Here is a 22,890-nt window from a genome sequence, read left to right as displayed (position 1 = left end):
TCTATATTAATATCAAAGAAGCCTTAGTAAGCAATAACTGTTAATATAGGTATTGTAATTAGGTGGCTATTTTTTTTTCCATAGTAGTATATTCAATCCCATTGTTATTTTACCAAACGTGGGTGTAAACAGTGTCTAATGGTACACATACATATCATGTAATCTTGATATACCAAGTATCTCTTTTAATATTACTAGACGTAAACTGTGTTTAGTGACATACACGTCATGTAGCCTTGATATACCAAGTATGACTTTTAATATTACTGAACATAAACGGTGTCTATTAACACACACTTACATCATTTAACCATGAGATAACAAGTATCTATGACTGGGTGTAAATAGTGTATAGTAACACACATTTACGTCAGGTAGTTTTGAAATACCATGTATCTCTTTTAATATTACTCTAATTTTTTATGTATTATGCTTGGTAATATATGCTCAATTTGATGGATGGTGTATCTCTACAACTGGTGTTATTTATAGATATTTCTGCTAATAGAGATGTATCAAGATTTAATGTTATCTAATTAATGATTCACTTAGAATAATTAACAACATTTCCAATATTCATAAATCTTATTTAGTGAACACACGCCCAAGTTGGAAAAATTAATCACTGTTTTCTTTTATTTGTTTCACCCTTGGGTATGACTTGTTTTTTTTTAACATAAAATTTCAATGCAGTTAAGGAGATACCATTATAGAACGTTTGTTTTTGAACATTTTGAAACTGAGATTGATATTTCTATTCATTTAACAAGAGCTATATCTTATGTTTCCTTTAAAATGAGTGCTTGGTTCACCTCAAAGACTTTAGTACTAAGGTGTCTCACGCCTCTATCTCGACAAATGCAACAGAACTTGAAGTGTGCAACCTAGCGGCTGATTGATATAACACACCAAGCCTGCACAGTTTTGTTGTGTTTAAGAATTTATAGTTTACCATTAACAATATTTATTCTTTCCTCGTTTGGTATGAGACCATGTTGACGGATGTAATAATGTAATACTTCTACGATTTTCATGCTTTGGTGTATATTATTAATTCAAATAAATGACCACATTTAATGTTAAATATTTCAAGAATTTGTGAGTTGTAATATCAAACACTGTTACTTCATGATAGATGAACTTAATACAGCCTGCCGAAAGAGGTGTTTTATTCAAGTGCTCAAAGCTACAAAAACACACAAGAAGAAATACATCAAGTATTATTAAGTTAAATAGTCTCATATATTGAAGTTTATAAAATACACAAACACTTCGAGATGTTTGGTAATCATAAAATAAATATTAAAACTGACGAAGACAAACAAATGACTTAACGGAGAAACCGTTGATACCAAGGATTAATTACGCAATAAATGATGTTTTTAGTTGTAACTAAACTATAATACAGCGTGGCCATGGTGAAAAAAATATTTGACATTTGGGTAGATTTACATACGCTTCACAAGCACATTTGAATATACAACAGTGATAAAGACTATAGTTGGTAGCATGGCACAATGCAAATGGTAGTGTGACATCATAATTAATATGAGTGTGTAACTGATATATTGATCAAATAAAGGTTAATTATTTAATGAGTGGTAAATGTAACTACTGGTTATACTGTGAAAGTCATATTTCGTATAATATTGATAATGCATGTTTCATCATGTTAAAATTTAATTTCCGTGCTTTCTCTCGGTAAACACATTTCATCAACGTAGCGAAATGCTTAAAAAATGTAAATTGTATGAAAAAACACAACATAAATTACATAAAATAGCATTACGAAGAACAAAAGTATTGCTTAAAATTTAGAAGAAGGAAAAGTTACTGTAGTTGCTAATTAATACATGTTTATTCAACATATAATGGAAACTGAGAATAGCGTTGCTCACTTTCTTATCTTTTATTCCTATAAACACGAGACTATTAAAGTGTAAACATGCAAAGGCTGTGGTATAAAGCAGCTTCGTGAGTGGCAGCAGTACAGCTACTTTTATCACATCTTCCTCTCAGAGATACTCTATATACTTTACAAGTTGTATGTCATTAAGGATATAAAGCCTTTGGTAGCATGACTAAACGTCGAATCAGACAATAAAATTTCATGTTTTTAACTTGCCAGAGACTCTATAACGAATCTGCAAATGTGCATTTCTTAGCTCATATTGTAGCACGTTGCACAATAAAGCCCCCTTCGAATATATTAAGGCCTGGCATGGCCGAGCGCGATAAGGCATGCGCTCAGAATCTGAGGGTCGCGGGTTCGCATCCGAGTCGCGCTAAACATGCTCGCCCTCCCAGCCGTGGGGGCGTTATAATGTGACGGTCAATCCCACTTTTCGTTGGTAAAAGAGTAGCCCAAGAGTTGGCGGTGGGTGGTGATGACTAGCTGCCCACCCTCTAGTCTTACACTACTAAATTAGGGACGGCTAGCACAGATAGCCCTCGAGTAGCTTTGTGCGAATTTCAAAACAAATCGAATATATTGTATTACTAGGCCTGACATAGCCTGTCGATTAAGGCACTCAACTCATAATCTTAGGGTCGCGGGTTCAAATCCCCGTCATACCAAACATGCTCGCCATTTCAGTCGTGGGGTCGTTATAATGTGACGGTCAATCCCACTATTTGTTCGTAAAATAGTAGCCCAACAGTTGGCAGTGGGTGGTGACGACTAGCTGCCTTCTCTCTAGTCTTACACTGCTAAATTAGGGACGGATAGCGCAGATAGCCCTCAAGTAACTTTACGCAAAATTCAAAAAACAAACAAACGCAATAAAGTGTCATTCGCTAAATTTCTTTCCTGTTACAAATAAGAAAATATATTTTTATTTCAACATATTGAGCGAATATTTTAAAAATTATGGCCAGATGTTTTATGGTTACCTAATACATGTGAATTTGATGTTAATAAATGTATTATATGGTCAATGAATTCCCAAATACGAAAAACTAGCATTTTTAGTTAACTTCAAAGTATGAATACTTGTGTGTAAAAAGGCTTAACCTTTGTAATGCGTGAATAACGATGAAATAATAAAGATGTCAGTTGAAAGTATTGCACTTTGTTCTCAATTATTATCTTATAAATCAAAGTTAATAACGTCAAATAATACTATAATCTGCACAAAAATAATAATCACAGTCAAAAATACACTGATATTTGCTAAATACTTGTTATATAGTTCTGACATAATAAACTTATATTCATGATGTGCTAAAAACACGTTGGTCCAAGAGGTCTTGATAAAACTGAAATAGAAACCTTTATGACTCAAGCTCTTTCGAAAGGTGGACTTTTCTTCTTCTATTTCAGTTATAATAAACACATAAACACTATTAGTGTGTGTCTTGAAAGACAGTTGGGTTCACAAATTATTAACTATTCAAATATGATACAGGTTAGTAAAAGTAGTAGTAATAAACTTCTCAATTTTTACATGTGAAACAAAGACCAAACGTTAATTTTCTCTATAGAAATAGAAAGATAAGAATCTTTTAGTTATTCACCATATTCAGCTTATCCTTTCCATTCATTATAGAAGCCAAGGCAAAACTCGTTAAAGTACACGACGTGAGAGACAAGTAAGTGTTGATAACAGCTCTGTGACGATCATCTCCCAGTCCTAGAGCAGAGTTAAAACTAGGCCAGAATATCCACAAAATGATAGTACCTAAAATACGTTTAATAATAATAAAAACAACTATGTTTTGGTTCAAATCAGGTGTCTTTGTCGGAACTGGTCTTATATTTTAACCTTCAAGTTAATTTAGTACAATTCTCTCTCTCCAAGTCCTGAATTATAAGTGAAACTAAACCAGAATCTTCGTAAAATCATTGTACTTGAAATATATTTAAAGAAGAAATAAAAAGCACACATATATATTCTAATTCAAATATGATCTGTCTTTGCCACAATTGAACTTACGTTTCAATCTTCATATAAATACAGCTAATGGTCAGTCATATATCGTTGAATTAATTTGTTTAGATCACGTGGAAAATAGGATTTGATACCATAAGAGAAAATAAAATACATGTTTAAAAGCAAAATATTTAGCTTGACTATATGAATAGTCCTCAGTGGTACAGTGGTACTTCTGCGGAGTTATAACGCTAGAAACAGAGTTTCGATACCCGTGGTGAGTAGAGCACAGATAGCCCATTCTATAGCTTTGTGCTTATTTAGTATGTCAAATATTACCATAATTATCATAATTTTCAAAATGATAATTATTTAGATATTTCTACCTTGTCATTTCAGTTGTGTTTGCTCATTCTTTGTGTGTATTGTCAAGACAGAGATTAGTTATAGAGGGAGGCTTGATTCAGTGTAAAGATTGCTCTCAAGTCATGAAAGACTGTCATGTAGTGATTTTTCACTGTACGAAATTTCATATATCCGCTACATTCAAAAGAAACAAGCTTTGGTGTTATAAGTACATATCTACATAACTTTTATATATTAGTTTATAAGAAAACGATTGTTGGATTGAAATATCTGTAAAACATGAACTCTCGACTAACAAAAGTTGTCATCAAATGCAGTGTGAAAATATTCTGCACTACAGTCGATATAGAACACTAAGTTCATTCTTACCAATCACTGCAAAAACATCAGAGTGATATGCTGTTCTGTCTTTAGAGTGATCCCGAAGTTTCTTCTGGTATATTACAAAGGAAACTGCCAGACCAAAGTAAGCACCAAAGGTGTGAAGGAAAATAGAACCACCAATATCAGTTACCTAAGTAAAAAAGTAAAAGTATTGATAAATTACTGTATTATACTCTACTGTTACACAATAACACAGTCTTTATTTTTGTTTATTTTTATCACATGTGTAAGACGTTAACAAATTCTGATTATGTTTAAATTAAATGTCTTTTCTACAATTTAAAACATTTTCAACAAATCTTCGTTTACGCATATTGAAGTTTTTTCAAGTACGCCATTTTTTTATATCTCATGAATTGTCTAAACACGAGTAAAGTGGGTTTATCCTTTTCCCATTAGCAAGGCACATAAGAGCGGTCTTTACCTGTGATTTCCTATGACAAGGGCAGCTAGAATTGCGAGACATTTCTACAAGATAGAATACCACTCCATATAAGGTTAACTCCCAGCTACCCGTTAGGACAACTAGGTGGACTGAAGATAAGGGGCACAAGAACATGTCTTAGGTAAGCTTCGAACCTGCAAACTTTTGACTACGTGTCCAAAGCAGTGTTTGCTGGACCATGCTGTCACCAGTGTCTGAATCTACTTCGAAAATCGCGACTCTTAACATCAACTGGCTAAACATTATAAAAAAAAAAACTACACGAAAATTAAGCGAAACTAGGCAAACAGTCTTGTTTTCGAGTAATGGGGAAAAATTAGAGAAGCAGGAGTAATGAAATAAACTATTAGCATATTACCTTATAAATTTCAAGACCTAGATGTTCATTACACCCAAAGATGGTGATTTCAATCATTGTCATCACAACCAGTTGAATGGGGTTGACTTTTCCAAGCAATGCACCATGTGAAATGAGCACTGTTGTGGAACTAAACTCAGCTTTGATAAGGCTAGAAATAAAGTGCACAGATTAATAATAATAATATAGAATTAGGTCAAAAGCATCTGAACAGCTTTAACTGCCTTTACAATATATTCTTGATTAATAAATAACCTGAACCAGCTCTAATATTTTGTTAAACTTTATCGTCCTGTTCACACTTATTTCCAATGTGTACAAGGCAAACTACGGTTATTGTGTTTGCACGACTGACTGTAAGTAAGATGTACCTCCCACGAGATCTGAGTTTACCTTTGGAATTTTCTCCTTGAACCAATTACATTCAAATTACAAAATAATCTTAAATGTCTTTAAAGAAACAACAACATGATGCTCTCAGTTTTCAAAATGCAATACCAAAGTTGGTCATATACAATAAATAAATAACATCTGATCAAGGAAGGACTAACGTATCATCGAAAAGAAGACATCGTTAGAATATTAAGAGTTCTTGCATTAAATGCCGAGTTTCCTGAATATATAACAGATAAAATCAACAGGTGAACGAGAAAGCAACTATTGTCATAATAGTTACTAAGTATAAACTATTAAATATATTTTATTTAATACTGACCTCATATGCATGGTCTGGTGGATCGAGCATTATGCTTGCAATCTGCGGGTCACAAGATCGAAACTCGACATCGAACATGCTTGTACTTACACAAGATGGTGTGTTATAATGTGAGAATCAATCTTACCATTCCTTGGTAGCAAGAGTTGTGAGAGTATATACTCAATATACTCGCTCGTTCTGCTGTAAGGGCGATATAATTTGATAATCATTCCCATTATTCGTAAAGAAAAGTGAAAAGTGGCCCAAGAGTAGTTCAGATTTCCAACGGACTGGTTCACACCTATTCTTCTTCCCACTACAGTGTTTGAAAATATAAGTCTATTTCTCAAGTTTTCCCTCCTTAATACTGAGATAACTGATAAAATGTATTTAATATTTTAACTGTTCTAATTTGGGTTAAATTTATGTAACGGAAAGGTTCTTTTTGCTTATTACGTGGAATCCTGCGAAATGTAATCTACTTATCGAAAAGGAAAATGTTTTGTTTCTTCCATAACAAATTCTAAAAACTCACCAAACAATATATCTATACTGAAAATAGAATTAACAATATATCTATACTGAAAATAGAATTAACAATATATCTATACTGAAAATAGAATTAACAATATATCTATACTGAAAATAGAATTAACAATATATCTGTACTGAAAATAGAATTAACAATATATCTGTGAAAATAGAATTAACAATATATCTATACTGAAAATAGAATTAACAATATATCTGTACTGAAAATAGAATTAACAATATATCTATACTGAAAATAGAATTAACAATATATCTATACTGAAAATAGAATTAACAATATATCTATACTGAAAACAGAATTAACAATATATCTGTACTGAAAATAGAATTAACAATATATCTATACTGAAAATAGAATTAACAATATATCTATACTGAAAATAGAATTAACAATATATCTATACTGAAAATAGAATTAACAATATATCTATACTGAAAATAGAATTAACAATATATCTATACTGAAAATAGAATTAACAATATATCTATACTGAAAATAGAATTAACAATATATCTGTACTGAAAATAGAATTAACAATATATCTGTACTGAAAATAGAATTAACAATATATCTATACTGAAAATAGAATTAACAATATATCTATACTGAAAATAGAATTAACAATATATCTGTACTGAAAATAGAATTAACAATATATCTATACTGAAAATAGAATTAACAATATATCTGTACTGAAAATAGAATTAACAATATATCTATACTGAAAATAGAATTAACAATATATCTATACTGAAAATAGAATTAACAATATATCTGTACTGAAAATAGAATTAACAATATATCTGTACTGAAAATAGAATTAACAATATATCTATACTGAAAATAGAATTAACAATATATCTGTACTGAAAATAGAATTAACAATATATCTGTACTGAAAATAGAATTAACAATATATCTATACTGAAAATAGAATTAACAATATATCTATACTGAAAATAGAATTAACAATATATCTGTACTGAAAATAGAATTAACAATATATCTATACTGAAAATAGAATTAACAATATATCTATACTGAAAATAGAATTAACAATATATCTATACTGAAAATAGAATTAACAATATATCTATACTGAAAATAGAATTAAACAGTTTTTTTTTCGGATGTGGATTTGAAGTTTGTTGACTGATAAAGATGCATTACAAGAATAACGGAACGATTTAGTCGCGTTCTGTTCTTTGAAATTTTGGTTTTTAATTTAGTAGTTGCATTGTAGTAACTATTCTAACTTTACGATCTAAACAATATAAATTTGGTGAAAATGCCTTATCGAAATGCACCCAAGTGGTACAGTGGTACGTCTGGGTACTCACGCCACTAGGATCCGGATTTCAGTACCCATGGTGGGCAAAGCACAGATAGTCCATTGTGTAACATGCTTAATTCTAAACAAACTTTATGGAAATTTCAGGGATGTCGTATTTTCTTTCTCCTTTCAGTTAATAAAGAAATCAGAAGTAAAATAGTGTAACTAATTTACCTGGTTATGCCAACAACTATGTTGCCATGACGATGATGCCACAAACCCTGTATGATGATCCCCCACTGTACAGCAATGCAGGCCAAAAGAATGTTCAGTCCTAAAACTCTATATCCATATTTCTTCAAAAACGTCATCAAGAAACCAAAGCCGATAAATACCATAACATTGATATCCTGAAAAACTAAAGAAATAATCTAGTGTTTCAAAACTCCTAATTTTCAAAATGAACAAGGCAGTTACGTAATTACTTATTTCTAATATTACTTTGTAAAAAACTGTTATCTTAAGGAAATTCCTATTGTTAACTTAATCTTTTTAAAAACAGATTTGCTTACAATAGTTAATACTCTTAACTAAACCTTTATTATTTGTTTAAAGGAGACATTGTTAACAAATCTTCAATTGGTAACAATAACGATGCTTATGGTGTGAATGCGTTTTCCATGCTGACGAAGCATAATTATAATCAATTAAGCATTAGTATTAGGCCTATTATACTATCCAACCTTGCCTTTCTTAGATAGTCCCTTGGAAATTTTCAAGAATTAGAAGTGTGTGATAACAGTGTTCTAACCACATAATGTTCGCCATATACATCACCGATAACGCTATAAAAAGTGTATACATGTTTATAATATTTGTAACACAGTCATTTGGAAGATGTGGAAGCCTGTCTTACCGTACAAAGGCTCTTGAAATTAACTTTTCACTTATTTAGTAAGGTTGATTCGAGCAACTGCTGTTCATCAGATTCTCCCTTGTATAAAACCTGACGAATAGCAATCGCTTGAAACGTCGTTGTTAAATATTAGTGTTTCTTTCCTTAAAGGTGGCCTGGCATGGCCAAGCGCGTTAAGGCGTGCACTTCGTAATCTGAGGGTCGCGGGTTCGCGCCCGAGTCGCGCCAAAACATGCTCGCCCTCCCAGCCGTGGGGGCGTTAGTATTTTACGGTCAATCCCACTATTCGTTGGTAAAAGAGTAGCCCAAGAGTTGGCGGTGGGTGGTGATGACTAGCTGCCTTCCCTCTAGTCTTACACTGCTAAATTAGGGACGGCTAGCACAGATAGCCCTCGAGTAGCTTTGTGCGAAATTCCAAACAAACCAAACCAAACTTTCCTTAAAGAATAGTTTTAAAAATATATAAAAATTCCTTTTACGTGTTTATAGTAGCTGCTGCTCACAGGGTTTTCGTAATGAACCACGCAAGCTGTTCCTACTCTTTTACCAACGAATAGTGGGATTGACCGTCACATTATAACACCCTTACGGCTTAAAGGGCTAACATGTTTGGAGTGACGGGGATTCGAACCCGCGATCCTCAGAATACGAGTCAAGTACCTCAACCACCTGCTCATGCTGGGCCGACCGCGTGGGAATAATTATAAAACTATTGTTTACTGTGAATACTGTTTGTGGTTACAACAATGTTAAATATAACTTGTAAAGAGTTCGTATCTTCACATCCTTTCATCTTATAGGTTTGCTGCTATAAATCAGCTGTCTGTAAACTGAATGACAAAAAAAAATAATAACTGTCCACTTTTATTTTTAGGTAGGCTTGCCATAATTTCCAAGCCTCAAACCGGAACAGTTTTCAATTTTTATTATAGGTACCGGCACTGGTATAATAAAGAAGTGCTTTAACAACCTAACTCCCCTTAAGCTTTAATGCTACCAAAAAAAAAGGAATACTCGTAGTTTATATATCTAACATTTATTTAAATTTAGTGAGGAAAGGAACATAAAAATTTCATTAATTTTCTTACTGAACACTTTTTGTGACCATTCGTATTTTCACTTGAATGAACTTTCTCCAAAAAAATCTTTCTTAGTTTTAATTTTTTCAAAAAACTCACTGCAACTCAAGTTAATATCGAGTTCACAATGCAACAGTCCTTTTGCTGTTGATTTATTCATTAGACCTTTCTTGAGACCAAATGTTATTCATCACTAAAAATACTCTTTCAACATGAGTAGAAGTGCCTGGTTAACAAAAAGTGTACTCCATAACATGTCTGAGATTAGGTACAGAAATACTTTGATCTTTGAAGTGGTTAAAAAGTTCTACCAATTTTTATTCACAACCTGTTTCTTTCCACTGGTCACATTTGATGACCACAATAATTTAACAAGAACAACTCGTCACATTTTGATGACCACAATGATTTAACAAGAACAACTGGTCACATTTGATGACCACAATGATTTAACAAGAACAACTGGTCACATTTTGATGACCACAATGAATTAACAAGAACAACTCGTCACATTTGATGACCACAATGATTTAACAAGAACAACTTCATCAAACAGATCATCAACATTAATTGCAACATTTCCAAGCGTTTCATTAATTTTTTCAGCAGCTTCTTCTATACCAGGCCACACGAAAACACTGTTTTTTTATCTAAACAAAGTATTCTCCACCACTAAAACTGTTTTCCCACAACTCAATAAAAGACAGGCAGTAATCATAAAAACTGGTAAATCATATATACCTCTCCCTCTTCCTCTAGTACACCGAGTTTTTTTTTTGTTTTTTTGCACCAAGGGGAATAAAGTTATTATCCTGTGTTTCTTTTAGGTTGGTTTTCACCTTATTAAGTTCTGCAACAATATCACTTACAGTTGCTTTTGTTTTCTCCATGGCTAAAATCACTTTGTTGAACAAGCTTAGTTGTCCATGAACAAATTATAGATACAATTCTTCACATTTACTCTTAAAAAATATTTTATCAACAATGGGCACTGTTCTTGTGAACCAAAGTATGACTTAAATCCTTCATAAATCTGGAGAATTCTCTCAACAGCTTGTAACAAAGACAGAAATCGCGTAGTTACATACTGGAGAACCTTCTTGTACTCAATTTTTACAAACTCACAGAATTCTTTTAGGTGTGTAACACGCAGTGTAAATATAGAAATACTTGTAAATTTTGACCACCAAGCTTTCCACTTCAATAGGAAGGACATCAACTGCAGTTTGGAGACAGTTATGTACAATATGAGCACCACAACCAACACCCACAATATTTCTGCCAAGTTCCTTCTTCAATGGACTATATACATTATTTTTTCCTTTTTGTTTACACCTCCAAAATTTGTATTGCAGTCGTCCCTACAATAAGCAACAATTGTTTTTGATAAATTATATTTTTTTAAAGTGGACACCAAACAATTTGTTAAAATTTCTGATGTCACTCCAAGAACTGACTAAAAGTCTAAAAGTTTTACTTTCACTCCTTCCTCTGACAAACAATTTCGCACCATGACAGGTATAATTTTGGCATCTTTTCGATATGAAGCAATTGCTGTAAGTAAAACGAACTGGACCTTCATTAAGTATCTCTTCAATTCCTCAACTGCTAAAAGAGCAATTGCATTCAAAATAATAGCCTCATTCTTCGTTCTGCCAGAACGGAACTTTGGTTCAAATAACTTTGCTATCAGTTTGAAATAGCAATAAGCTGTTTTAAAGCTGATGTTATGGACAGCACTGTAATGGACAAAAGTTGCTTATTTGGCGGCTATTAACAAGTCACTCTCTTCAGACACAGTTTTTTTTAAGAACACATCAACTCTTAAACTTTGAGCAGCTACTGAAAGACTACGTACATGTTTAGCACTTTTAAATGGTCTTTTATGTCTGAGTTGCCACCATGTGAAACACTGCTAACATTTGACTCTGTCCTCTTTTCCACAAATATTTTTCAAGACTAGATATTCTTTTTGCAATTCACTGTTGAATGTGCACTTTCTTTTACCAGCTTTGGGCATTATGACTAGGATTAATTTCTAAAATAAAAAAACGAAAATAATTCAACATGTACCGTATGACTAATACAATAAATACTGTAATAAATAAAGCAATCACAAAGCACAAACATTTGCTTAAAGAAAGCTTTGCATGTGCTACCGCTCGCCGCTTTGCAACTGCTGTTACGGGCGTACTCCCAATAACAGCCCACTAATGAATCATTATACTTGTACAGGTACCGTATTAGCTGTCTGTGAATCTCGTCTGATGCAATACCTTTGAAAATTTGCATGCTACAGCACTATGGTTCCCTCTACCCATCAACAAATAAAATGAAAACTTAAAAATTATTTTTTGTCAACACCAAGTCAGGACTATATGCAGATTTTAACATTTTTCGTTTATCCTTTTTGGAAGTTTACGCCTTTTCATCAAAGACCAAGACATTCCGAGACAATTCAGTGTCAACCAGGACAAATTAGTAAACCGGACAGGACACCGGGACAGACCCTCAAAGTTGCAGTTTAAAAGTTAGACCGATAGTTCACGTGAGGCTTTGAGTAGGCGTGCGCAGAAATGTTTGTTAAATTTGAGCGTTGTTTTTACTAACTTTGCACATGTAGCTTATATTTAGATCAAATTTGACACATAATTGTAGGTTGTAAGAATATATCAATGTACCATGTTTGAAAAATAGATCCATAAAAGTTAAATATGTCTTCTATCAGATAAAGTAGTTCCGTACTTTGGATGTGAACAAAAAACAGAAACTCAATCAAAATTGTAGATGTCATATCTCAAGTATTTCTTAATGGATTGTCTTGAAATTTAGTATATGAAGTAAGAATCCAGTAGAGCATATACACTTTAAATACTACAGTTCGAGCTACAGAAGATGGATAATCTCTAAACCGTCACTCCTACTAATTACATACAGTGTGTCCTGTAGTTTGTTTTTACAGAATGTGCAAGTATTGTTTAAAGTTTTGTGCTGTTGGAAATGACAAAGATTCTTCAGTAATACATATTTAAGTACTTTTGAAATGTTCACAGTAATGAATTATCACTTAAATAAATTCAAGAATAACATAAAAAAGATATGTTTTGGCTTTTTAAAGTTTGCTGAGGCTTAAACGCATTTTATAAGAATGATTTTACAAGCCGCGTGTTGTCGTTAATCGTTTTTTTTCATCGTCAGTCATGTTTATACAGTTTTATATTACACGCTTCTGTATAATATGGTAAGGTCACTCCCAGATCATACTAGCCCGGCATGGACAACTTTATTGTCATAGAAGAGTGAAATTTTGTTTGTAAAATGAAAATTTCTTGACAATGTCAGATGTCTCTATGTATGTTTTGCTCTTTATATGTAGATATGTATTGGTTTCATATCTCATCTTGGATGAGAGTAGTAAAAAAAAAGGCACTCGACTCCAATTCCCGTCACACCAAACATGCTCGCCCTTTCAGCCGTGTGGGCGTTAGTATTTTACGGTCAATTCCACTATTCGTTGGTAAAAGAGTAGCCCAAGAGTTAGCGATGGGTGGTGACGACTAGCTGCTTTCCCTCTAGCCTTATACTGCTAAATTAGGGACGGCTAGCGCAGATAGCCCTCGTGTAGCTTTGCACGAAATTAAAACCAAACAAACCAAACCCAGATCATACGCAAAAATTCATTAAAGCTACGTATACAGGTGGGAGTGTGTGTGAAAGCTACGTGAGTGAATAAGATTGATCTGCTTCCATATTCTCTGGTTACTAGAATATGTATCACTATAAACTTACAGAAAAATCCAATGAAAAGAAAACTATTACATTGGAATTCACAAAAAATCTGGTTTACATTCTCTACTAAGAAATAACACAACTCTTTCACTTCACACGGTGGACCCTCCAGTAGCACAATTGTACGTCTGCAGGCTTACAATGCTATGATCCAGGCTTTGATACCCGTTGTGGGCAGAGCACAGATAGCCCATTTGTTTCTTTGTGCTTAACTTCAAATGAATAAACAAACAAGCACACGGTGGAATTATACACACACTTAAGTGTACAATGTATAGTCTAACTAATATTCCATATGTACATAAAGTGTGTAAAATAGTTATTCATAAACTATGAACTATGAAACATGTGGCGCCTTGACTCACATCTATATTAGTATATTCAAATTATTCTTGATAATTTTGTTATTAACTCCCTATATAAATTTGCAGAGGAACTGATTTATTTGACATTTTGTCTGACCAAAATAGTAAAATTAAAATATAGATAATATAATTTTTTTCTCGAAACATGAGATGTAAAGTCGGATATTGTTTCAGATTGGAAGATTTATTTCTATTTTACAAGTAGACAAAATGAAAAGGTTTGTGGTGCAAGAAAAAGGAGCATCTTCTATAGTTCTTTCTCGCGTTACGTCACAAAAGGCTCATCTGCAGTATTGTTAGACAAATACTTAAGGAAAACGCATAATAGAAATAAAATATATTGAAACATTTTAAAAGTTAAGTAATATACATATAAAGTATCACACAATGCCGTCGATTTGTTCAGTTTTTGGTTATTCAGACAGATATGACAGTAATAAAAAAATAATTATTTTACTGATTGCTGTTTGTGTTAGAACAAAACCCCAGTGAGCTATCTAATATGTCAACTGTGGAGTATCAAACCTTGGATTTTAGCGTTGTAAGTCTATAAGATTGCTGCTGTCCCAACAGAAAACATTTCATTCTTTGTAAAGAAATTTAAACATCAATGAAGTAATCTAGTTTTGAGTAAAACAAGAGGCTGTGTCATAACAGGAAATGTATTCCAATGGAACTCATGTTAATATTCTCATGTTCATCTTATATCGCTATGTAACTAGACAAAACATTGTGTAAAGACACAATAACAAATTTTAATAAATGAATTTTTTCCTTCACGTTATAACGCATTTAAAATGCAGTGAATAAATGTATTAAAAGAGCTGTATTATAATAAAGTTGTAATGAATTCCATTTATTGTCAAAATTCAGTTAACGAAAGTTTTAAATGAAATCCGTCCTTGTCTTTTTATGAGTGCCCTATTACACTTGGAGTAAGACCAGACACCTTTTGAAGCTTGCTTTATTGTTAAATCCAGAGGTGAAACAACCAATCTTATTGTTATTTTATTGTTGACAATAAGAAAGCCAAAAGTTAAATTGCATGTTTTACTACAAAACTGAGATATTGCTTTCTTTCACATTTGCACTTGTTTGTAAAACGAACTGGGTGAAATGAGGTGTTCTGGAGAAATTCTAATCAACAATAGTAGAACAGCAGCTTACAAAAAAATATGTTTTCTTCATATTTGTGTAAAACATTGTTAATCACTTTTAGTGTATTCAACAGGAGTTAAATTGGTACGTTTCTTGAGAATCCAAGCCATTAGTGTTCCTGGTATTTTGATTGAAATGTACAAGACAGCGCCATTTAACATAAGAATATGATCTCAAATAGTAGATGTCTTCTCTTGTACCATGCTGTGATCCACATTGGTACAACAAGTGAATCACAAAAGAAAAATTCAGTCCCTTTCAAAATCCCAATTTAAACACTAGGACTCAATATGAATGTCCTATGAAGTCATCAATACAATGAAAATCAACATATTTTCTCTTTCCCATACGAGTAGTTGTGTATGAAGGTGGCAGTAGTTAAGATTGGTCATTTTCTAAGATCAGTAACCCATCACCTGATGTTTTCAAACAATAATTGTTATTTTCATAATTGTATATTATTTGTTACTTAGATGTATTTATACACTTTCAAAATAGGTACGTTTTATACATACTCGCTTTGAGTACTTGTACACGTTCCTATATTGAAAGTTGTATGTCTTCCAAAATGGCCGACAAAAGTAGCTTCTATTACTTTACTGACGTCAGCAAGGAATCTCCATACGTTACATGTATGAGTGAGTGCGCGCTCGTGCGCACATGCATGTGTGTATATCTAAAGGGGACCTCAAATATGGTAAAGTACGTTTATATCTAAAGGGGACCTCAAATATGGTAAAGTACGTTTGACCTCCAACTACCAGCTCGCCCCAAAAAAAAAAAAAACATTAAAGAATCCATGGTCTACAACGGTGAACATTTGAGTTATGTATTCATCTGTCTTCTAGATATGCGTTGTCATTATTTAGTATTAGCATCACGCAGTATAGTAACTTTGTCTAGCTATGTGGAATATTGAGCTCCTTTCCCTCAGTTTATGGACTACAACGCAAGAGTGGAAGAGAACACAATCCATGTTGCAGGTTAACAGTTAAAATTGCAATCACAGCCGTTAAAACACACAATACGTAATATTTTAATTATTCCTTTACTTTGGCAAGTAAATGTGCCTCAAAGTAACCGAGTCAACACTGAGGGAATCGATTTTGTTGCCACAAGTACGACAGGGTTTTACTCAGCAGGTTATGTGACTGTAACATCTATGCATTTAATCATTTCTACCTGTTCGTGAGAAATAAAAAATGAATGCCACGTGATCAGCTACACGTGGAGTGATAGAATGAATGTCTCATGCAACGTCTTCACCTTGCGAGCTAAATTTAGACGAATCAATCGGCTTATCAAGGACAATAACATACAAACATTCGACGTCTCAGCGCACTCATTTTATCCATGCTTCTGTATTTTGAAAAGAACTGCACACATAAATCGGTAGTCGTAATTAAAATACACATAATAAGAAACACAAACTTAGGCATAACTTTCGTAAGTATTTTTTTTAGATTTCATGTTGCAATACAAATTAGATTTATTGTAAAAGTAGAAGCCGTAGATAATGCTTCGTTTTGTTTAGTTTATCTTATTTTTTTAACTAATGTTTCGACAAAGAAAAACATAAATACATGAATACTTTAGAATATTTGTAATTAGTATTTCCTCACTTAGAATAATATTCAGATTCAATATTTAAAAAAATTGTCCGGATAGGCATAGCTCTTAACATATCTTTTCAGTATTACTTTTAAACGTGGCTTGATGGTTACGGTGCTCAACTCTTCCTGTAAGGATCGCGTGCTCGAATCTCTGTTACGAATATGTTCGGTTAATCTGACTTTTAGGTGGTAAAAGAATAATTTAAGAGTTGGCGACTGGTGGTTTTGACCAGCTTCTCCAATTTTAGTCTATCACTGCTAAATTAGGAATGGTTAGAGCATATTGCTCTCGTGTAGCTTGAGCGAAATTCAAACCAAACCTATTATCACAGTATAACTGCCCATCGAGCTAAATTTTGCTTTAAAAAAATAAAAGCGTTACTAAAGATCAGCAGTGATAATTAATAAAAGAGTTATTAACTTACGAAGTATAAAGGAAGTGCATGCAGAAGTAAAAACTTGCGACTTTATAAACCTAATACTTCTGCGATTTGCTTCAAAATAATTGTTTTTTATGTGTGTTTTTTCGTTTGCTTGTTGGTAAACACAAATATACACAATTGGCTACATGTGCTGTACCTACTGCAAGCAAGTATCGAAACCCGAGTTTTTAACGTTATAAGCTCTCAAACTTACTTCTCAGCCGCCGTGGGGCATAAAATAGCTGTACAATTGAATACTGTGTGCACGTTTAAAACACTCGGAAATAATTATGATTTGTTTGTTTCTTTGTTATTAAGCGCAAAGCTGCACAATGGGCTGTTTGCAATGGCGTATTTAGGTAGGGGCTAGAGGGAGCTAAGCCCAAGAGCCCATGGTCTTAATGGGGGCCAGTTGATAATTTTATTCCATGTAAAATTACACGAGATGTAGAGCCAACAAAAATTATTAGCCCCTGGGCTCACACAATCTTAAATTCCCCACTGGCTGTTTGTCCTGTGCCCATCACGGGTATTGGAACCCAATTTTTAATGTCATAAGTCCATAGAATAGCCGCTGAGTCACTGGAGAGCAAATCATTTGAATGTAGCAGAAGATTTACAGGAAATGAATGAGGAGATTAGATGTGAGTAATCTGATTCTGATACTAACTATACTAAATCCATTTAAAAATGTTTACTATTTTAAAACAATGCTTTCTTTGCTTTAAAATAAACAAAATTTTATTAAGTTTCTTTTGAAAATGAAAATTTCAATCTAAACTGCGCATTATGCACAGTGTGCTGAACGGGTCAGGAATGGAAATGGATTTTTAGAACTAGAAATACGTTCCAAAACTGGAATTAGATAGGTGGAACAGGGTGTTGGATATGAGCATAAAATATAGGCCTTCAGATACTAGGATACGTCACTTCCTTGCATTTCCATCCCTACCCATAAGGTTTAGGTAAACCTAACCCTAATTTTTAACAACTTACAAAGAGAAAAGTAAAATGGAATAAGCACTTACTTTCACAAATGCTTTGTTCAGCTTGAAAAGAAATAACAGATTTGACTCTCACTTTTATAACCCCCGGATGAGCAGTGTTACATTTTGAACCCTGCACCTACGAGTTCGTAATCCTACACGTTAACCATTAAATCACGTAAGGGCTTCCTTTCGTAGATTCTCATTCGCTGTTTAATGACAGCAATATTGATAAAATATTTTTTTTTAACTTTTTTTTTTTCCTTTTTGTCGATTATTTTGGCATTTAAGAACTTGTTGCTCTGGTCAAACAATACCATAAGTCTTAAACAGTGTATACATAAAATTAATAATGCCTGATATTTAAAGCAATTAAAGTTCATTATAGTACTGACAACATACAGCCTATGGATAATTTAATTAAATACACTGTGACTTTTCTGATACCTTGTAACGCTTAGATCATTACATGACAAATTATAACTTATAGATATCTGTGTACTTTATATACAGTATCTCAGCAGATTAAGTCGAAAACGCTACAATTCTAAAACTATGGTAATACAGAATCGCAACAGATGTAGAGTTGTATAATTGAAACATGAATGGTGCCAGCCACTTCTCGGTGAGGAGAAAATGGTGGATTAAGAAAAACAAATTAGGGTGGGAGCACACTACATATTAGGTGCACACTTACTAGTACTATGGCACTTAGGAAGCGAAACAAAATCTTTTTAACTTTTAGTAGAGAAAGGGTGCTACAGAGGAGGTTAAGGTACTTTTGGGGTAGTTTCACCCCTAGTAAACCCCTTACTGCCTCCTCTGAGTCGTAATGTGTAAACTGTACATATTTTAAGCTAATAAATGCTGTTATGTTATTAATTCTTTCCTTAAAAATCTGATTTGTAAGTGACTTGAATAAAACTGATAGCAATAAAAATACACTTACTTAATCTGTTTCATACTGTAACAGTTTGTTCATGAAACCTAGTGTTACAAGTAGTGTCTGTTGTGTCATAACCAGCCTGATAGGCCGTGGTATTGACTAAAGGCCTTGTCGACATTGGATATGGCGGATGTAGTGTGGTTGACATATTATAATATAAACGTAACCCTATTTGTATTCATTAATAATTTCTAAGAACTCCCACAATGTACATTTGATTTCTACAAAATGTTCAATTATTTCTTAAATAGGTTGAGGTCATGTGATAAATACAATTTCAAGTGTATGTCGATTGAAGAACTTATCCGCTGTTTCATGGGATAGCCGCATTGTATCTTATTTGACTCTGTATGCAAGAGACTACGCTAAGACTTTTGTGTAAATCATTTCTGCATTTTGATGCCCGTTTTCTTATTGGTCGGCTACAGAGGGAACATGTGTTATAAATGTAGTTTTGGCATACTCAAACCTGTTTCGTTTCAACCTTCTAGAAAAGACTTCCATTTTTGCTAGGTGTGCAAGTCCTGTCATTCCTGTGCTTACTGATCGTTTATATTCATACTTCAACAAACTCATTGTGTCTATCATTCATTCAAACACAATGTATTTCATTTTATTTTTATTAAATCTTTTCGGTAGATTCAACAATCAGACCACAAGTTGACCGGTCTTTTGTCTTAATATTTCGAGAATAAAATAGCGTGTTTAATTTTTTTTACCTCGACATCATATTTTTCTAAAATGTACTAAATTACAACATATGTCCTGTCATGTAATAGATCCTCAAACCTCTATTTTTTTTGAGGAAATTATATATCTGTGACGTGCTTTAACTTTAAAAGTATCATCATTATACGCATAGAATATCAGAAACTATTACAACAAATAAAGGCGTGTACCCCTGTGTTCTATTCTTACCCTATGGAAGAGTTGTGTATCTCAAAACTGGCGATCAGGGTTTAAGTCCGAGCGATGCCGCAAAATATTCTCACCCATTTTAAGTCAGGATGCTCCTTTTAGTCAGTAGTTCAAAATTAGGGACGGCAGCAGATAACCTTAGAAGCTTTGCCATAAATACAAAATACAAATACGCAGCAAATGAAAAAAAGTTGTAATACAAGTATATGGTAATGCATTGCTTAAAAAAGAAGACAAGAAATCACGATACGATCTCATTCTGGGAATGATATAGTACTGGAGAAAATATAGAACCATGGTTCATTTTCTGCAAGGAGTGTGCAATGCCACAACAGACAAAATTATAGTTCTAATAAAGTCAGACGTGTCTGTAAATAATATGTCATATATAAGACACGAGAAATATGTCGTTTTTGCACAAAGTTGCACAATGAATCCTCTGCGATTCTGTCTACAGCAAAGATTCGAATCCCAGATAACATTATTGTAAGTCCGCAAACTTACCGCTGACCTACTGAGTAACCACAAGAAGCACTAAGCAGACTAATTAACATAAAAATAAACAAATATTAAAATAGATAAACATTTATGAAACTTAAGCTATCACAAACGATATGACGTTCCAGAAAGCACTTACGTGGATAATAATTTTCTAACTTGTTCTTTCGATAATTACTTCCACCCAAAGTGTCCGAGAGGCTATGAGCCGGATTCTGCGCATCTGCATCGGGATTATAATCGACAACAGTTGCGTAAATAATGATAAATGTTATTTGTATTACTCCTACCAGCACTGCAAAGTTACCTCTCTTCCACATGACGAGACACTAAATATGAAACTAACAGAAACTAACTATAAATTATCTGGAATTTGATATTTCGTCACAGTTGTTTTTATGTGTGTGTGTTGTGTTTAACATAAAAAGGTCATAGTTACATTACTTTCTGCACGTGTAAGCTATTTTTAAAGTACCGACATTGCTGAACGTAGCTTGGAAACCCACAAGCATCCACCTTGAGTATCCGCTTCCCGTGGAACAACATGATATATTTGACAGTAATATATTTTGAGTTGTTTGTACCGTTTAATTAAGCAACGTAGTTAGCCAACTTGTTTGTTTGGAAGACTGGAATCTTCCTAGACCTAAACCAACCTTTGATACGACAGAATACGTTGTAAATAAAAAAAAAAAACAACTTTTACCGACTTGGAAAGTGTAAAATCTAAACTTTAGGAACTTATGAGCCGTAATTAGTTTTGAAAATTTAGGTTAAAGGTTCTTTAGTGCATAGAATATTAAATATTGCTGTTAATTCCAATACTGTATAGTGATTATAAGATTCGAAAGACAGTATTCTTAATTACAATGTTTTATAAACGCTCTAGAAAGCTATTACTATTATCTAATGGCCGAATGATGAATATTGTATCTATTTCCACAGATATATCTTCTCCCAGTGGCTCAGCAAAAAATCTGCAGAGCACGGATAACCCATCATGTAGCTTTTTACCCAACAACAGCCAATCAAATCCACAGATATATTTAGTTTGTCTTAAAACAAATTTTCTGCAGAAAATTTTAACTCTTTTCTTAATTTGCCTGTTTCGAAGCTCATCAACCCACTAAACTTTCTCAAATTCTTCTTTATTATCACTACATTATAATTTAGTAAAAACGTTTTAAAGCTACATTTTCTTAACAATGAAATAGTGTTTTCCAATCCTGCACTAACCACAACTATTTTCAATGGCATATTACCATATTTATCTGACATTTTATCACATTTACTTATGATTAACTTTTCTCGCAAAAATGACAATTTTCCACAAAATTCGTATTCTTATAACACATTTTCACAAATATTTTTAGTCTTTTCTAATGTAACCATTAGCATAAAAATCTTAAATCTTTCTTCCTATTATTTTATATCACATTTTATATTTGTTTCCATAATGTTTCTCACAAATATCTGTCTGGGAGACGGCATTATTTACAAATTGTGTTTCAGAAATGGAGAGCTGAACAAACAATTGCTTGGCAGTACAATCATTGAGAATACCTTAGAAATATATCTAAGAAAATATTGCATTTGTAAAATAAACAAAAGAAAAATGATTATGTAGTAACGATAAATATAAAAATTGTATTGTGGTGATTTTGCCTTTACTGCTTTTTCAGGTTTCAAACTTTTCAGTAGGACAAGATTTAAGATTATGCAATATTTTATATATTAAAGTGTTCTTTTTAGTGCTGAGAATAATATTTAAAATATTATTTATGGAGTTTTGGTGTCCATTTTAATTCACCTAAATTAATTTATGTATGTGAATAATATTATATCATTGCACCTCGTTTATTATGTAAAATAATATTATGTATTATTTTATTATGTAATGATATTATGTAATGATTGTTCTTAAGATTTCTTTATACCAAAGGCAAGATTGAAACAATAATCTGTGACAAAGAGATCAAATACATTCTTTGATTCGCCGCGCCCTCTGCTGTTAACAGCAGTTTCACTAATCCAAGCTGCACTAATGATCCTTGAATAGATGTAACTGCAATTCACACCAGAAGGTGTGGCGAATTAAATAATGTGCTCGGTCTATGTGTCACGACTTGTTTAAATTTTAGCTTTGGTGAAAAAAATCTGTAATTTAATCATTTGAAGTATTATAGTTACAAAATATTTATTCTCAGAGTATTTGTGATCTTATAATAGTGAATATGGAATATTATAAGTTC

At 32.8% G+C, this 22,890-nt stretch overlaps 1 protein-coding gene across 2 annotated transcripts in view; it reads right to left on the bottom strand.

The window, feature by feature from the left end:
* The window catches only part of LOC143238845 (ammonium transporter Rh type A-like), a 34,385-nt gene extending 13,220 nt beyond the window's left edge, over window positions 1–21,165 (bottom strand). Inside the window, exons 1-5 of one of the 2 annotated variants that reach the window (XM_076479421.1) lie at window positions 20,778–21,165; window positions 8,183–8,366; window positions 5,426–5,576; window positions 4,608–4,752; window positions 3,517–3,680 (exon numbers count right to left, since the gene is read on the bottom strand). In XM_076479421.1, coding sequence (XP_076335536.1) covers window positions 3,517–3,680; window positions 4,608–4,752; window positions 5,426–5,576; window positions 8,183–8,366; window positions 20,778–20,958 — 825 coding nt within the window. In that variant the 5' untranslated portion in view covers window positions 20,959–21,165. The remainder of the gene's footprint in view (window positions 1–3,516; window positions 3,681–4,607; window positions 4,753–5,425; window positions 5,577–8,182; window positions 8,367–20,777) is intronic. The other variant, XM_076479419.1, reaches the window with a different exon arrangement.
* Between the last annotated feature and the right edge of the window lie 1,725 nt (window positions 21,166–22,890).

Source organism: Tachypleus tridentatus, chromosome 13, assembly GCF_004210375.1.
Source record: "Tachypleus tridentatus isolate NWPU-2018 chromosome 13, ASM421037v1, whole genome shotgun sequence".
Lineage (NCBI taxonomy): Eukaryota > Metazoa > Arthropoda > Merostomata > Xiphosura > Limulidae > Tachypleus > Tachypleus tridentatus.
The sequence above is the reverse complement of the archived record's forward strand: the minus strand, read 5'-3'. Positions and strand labels throughout refer to the sequence as shown.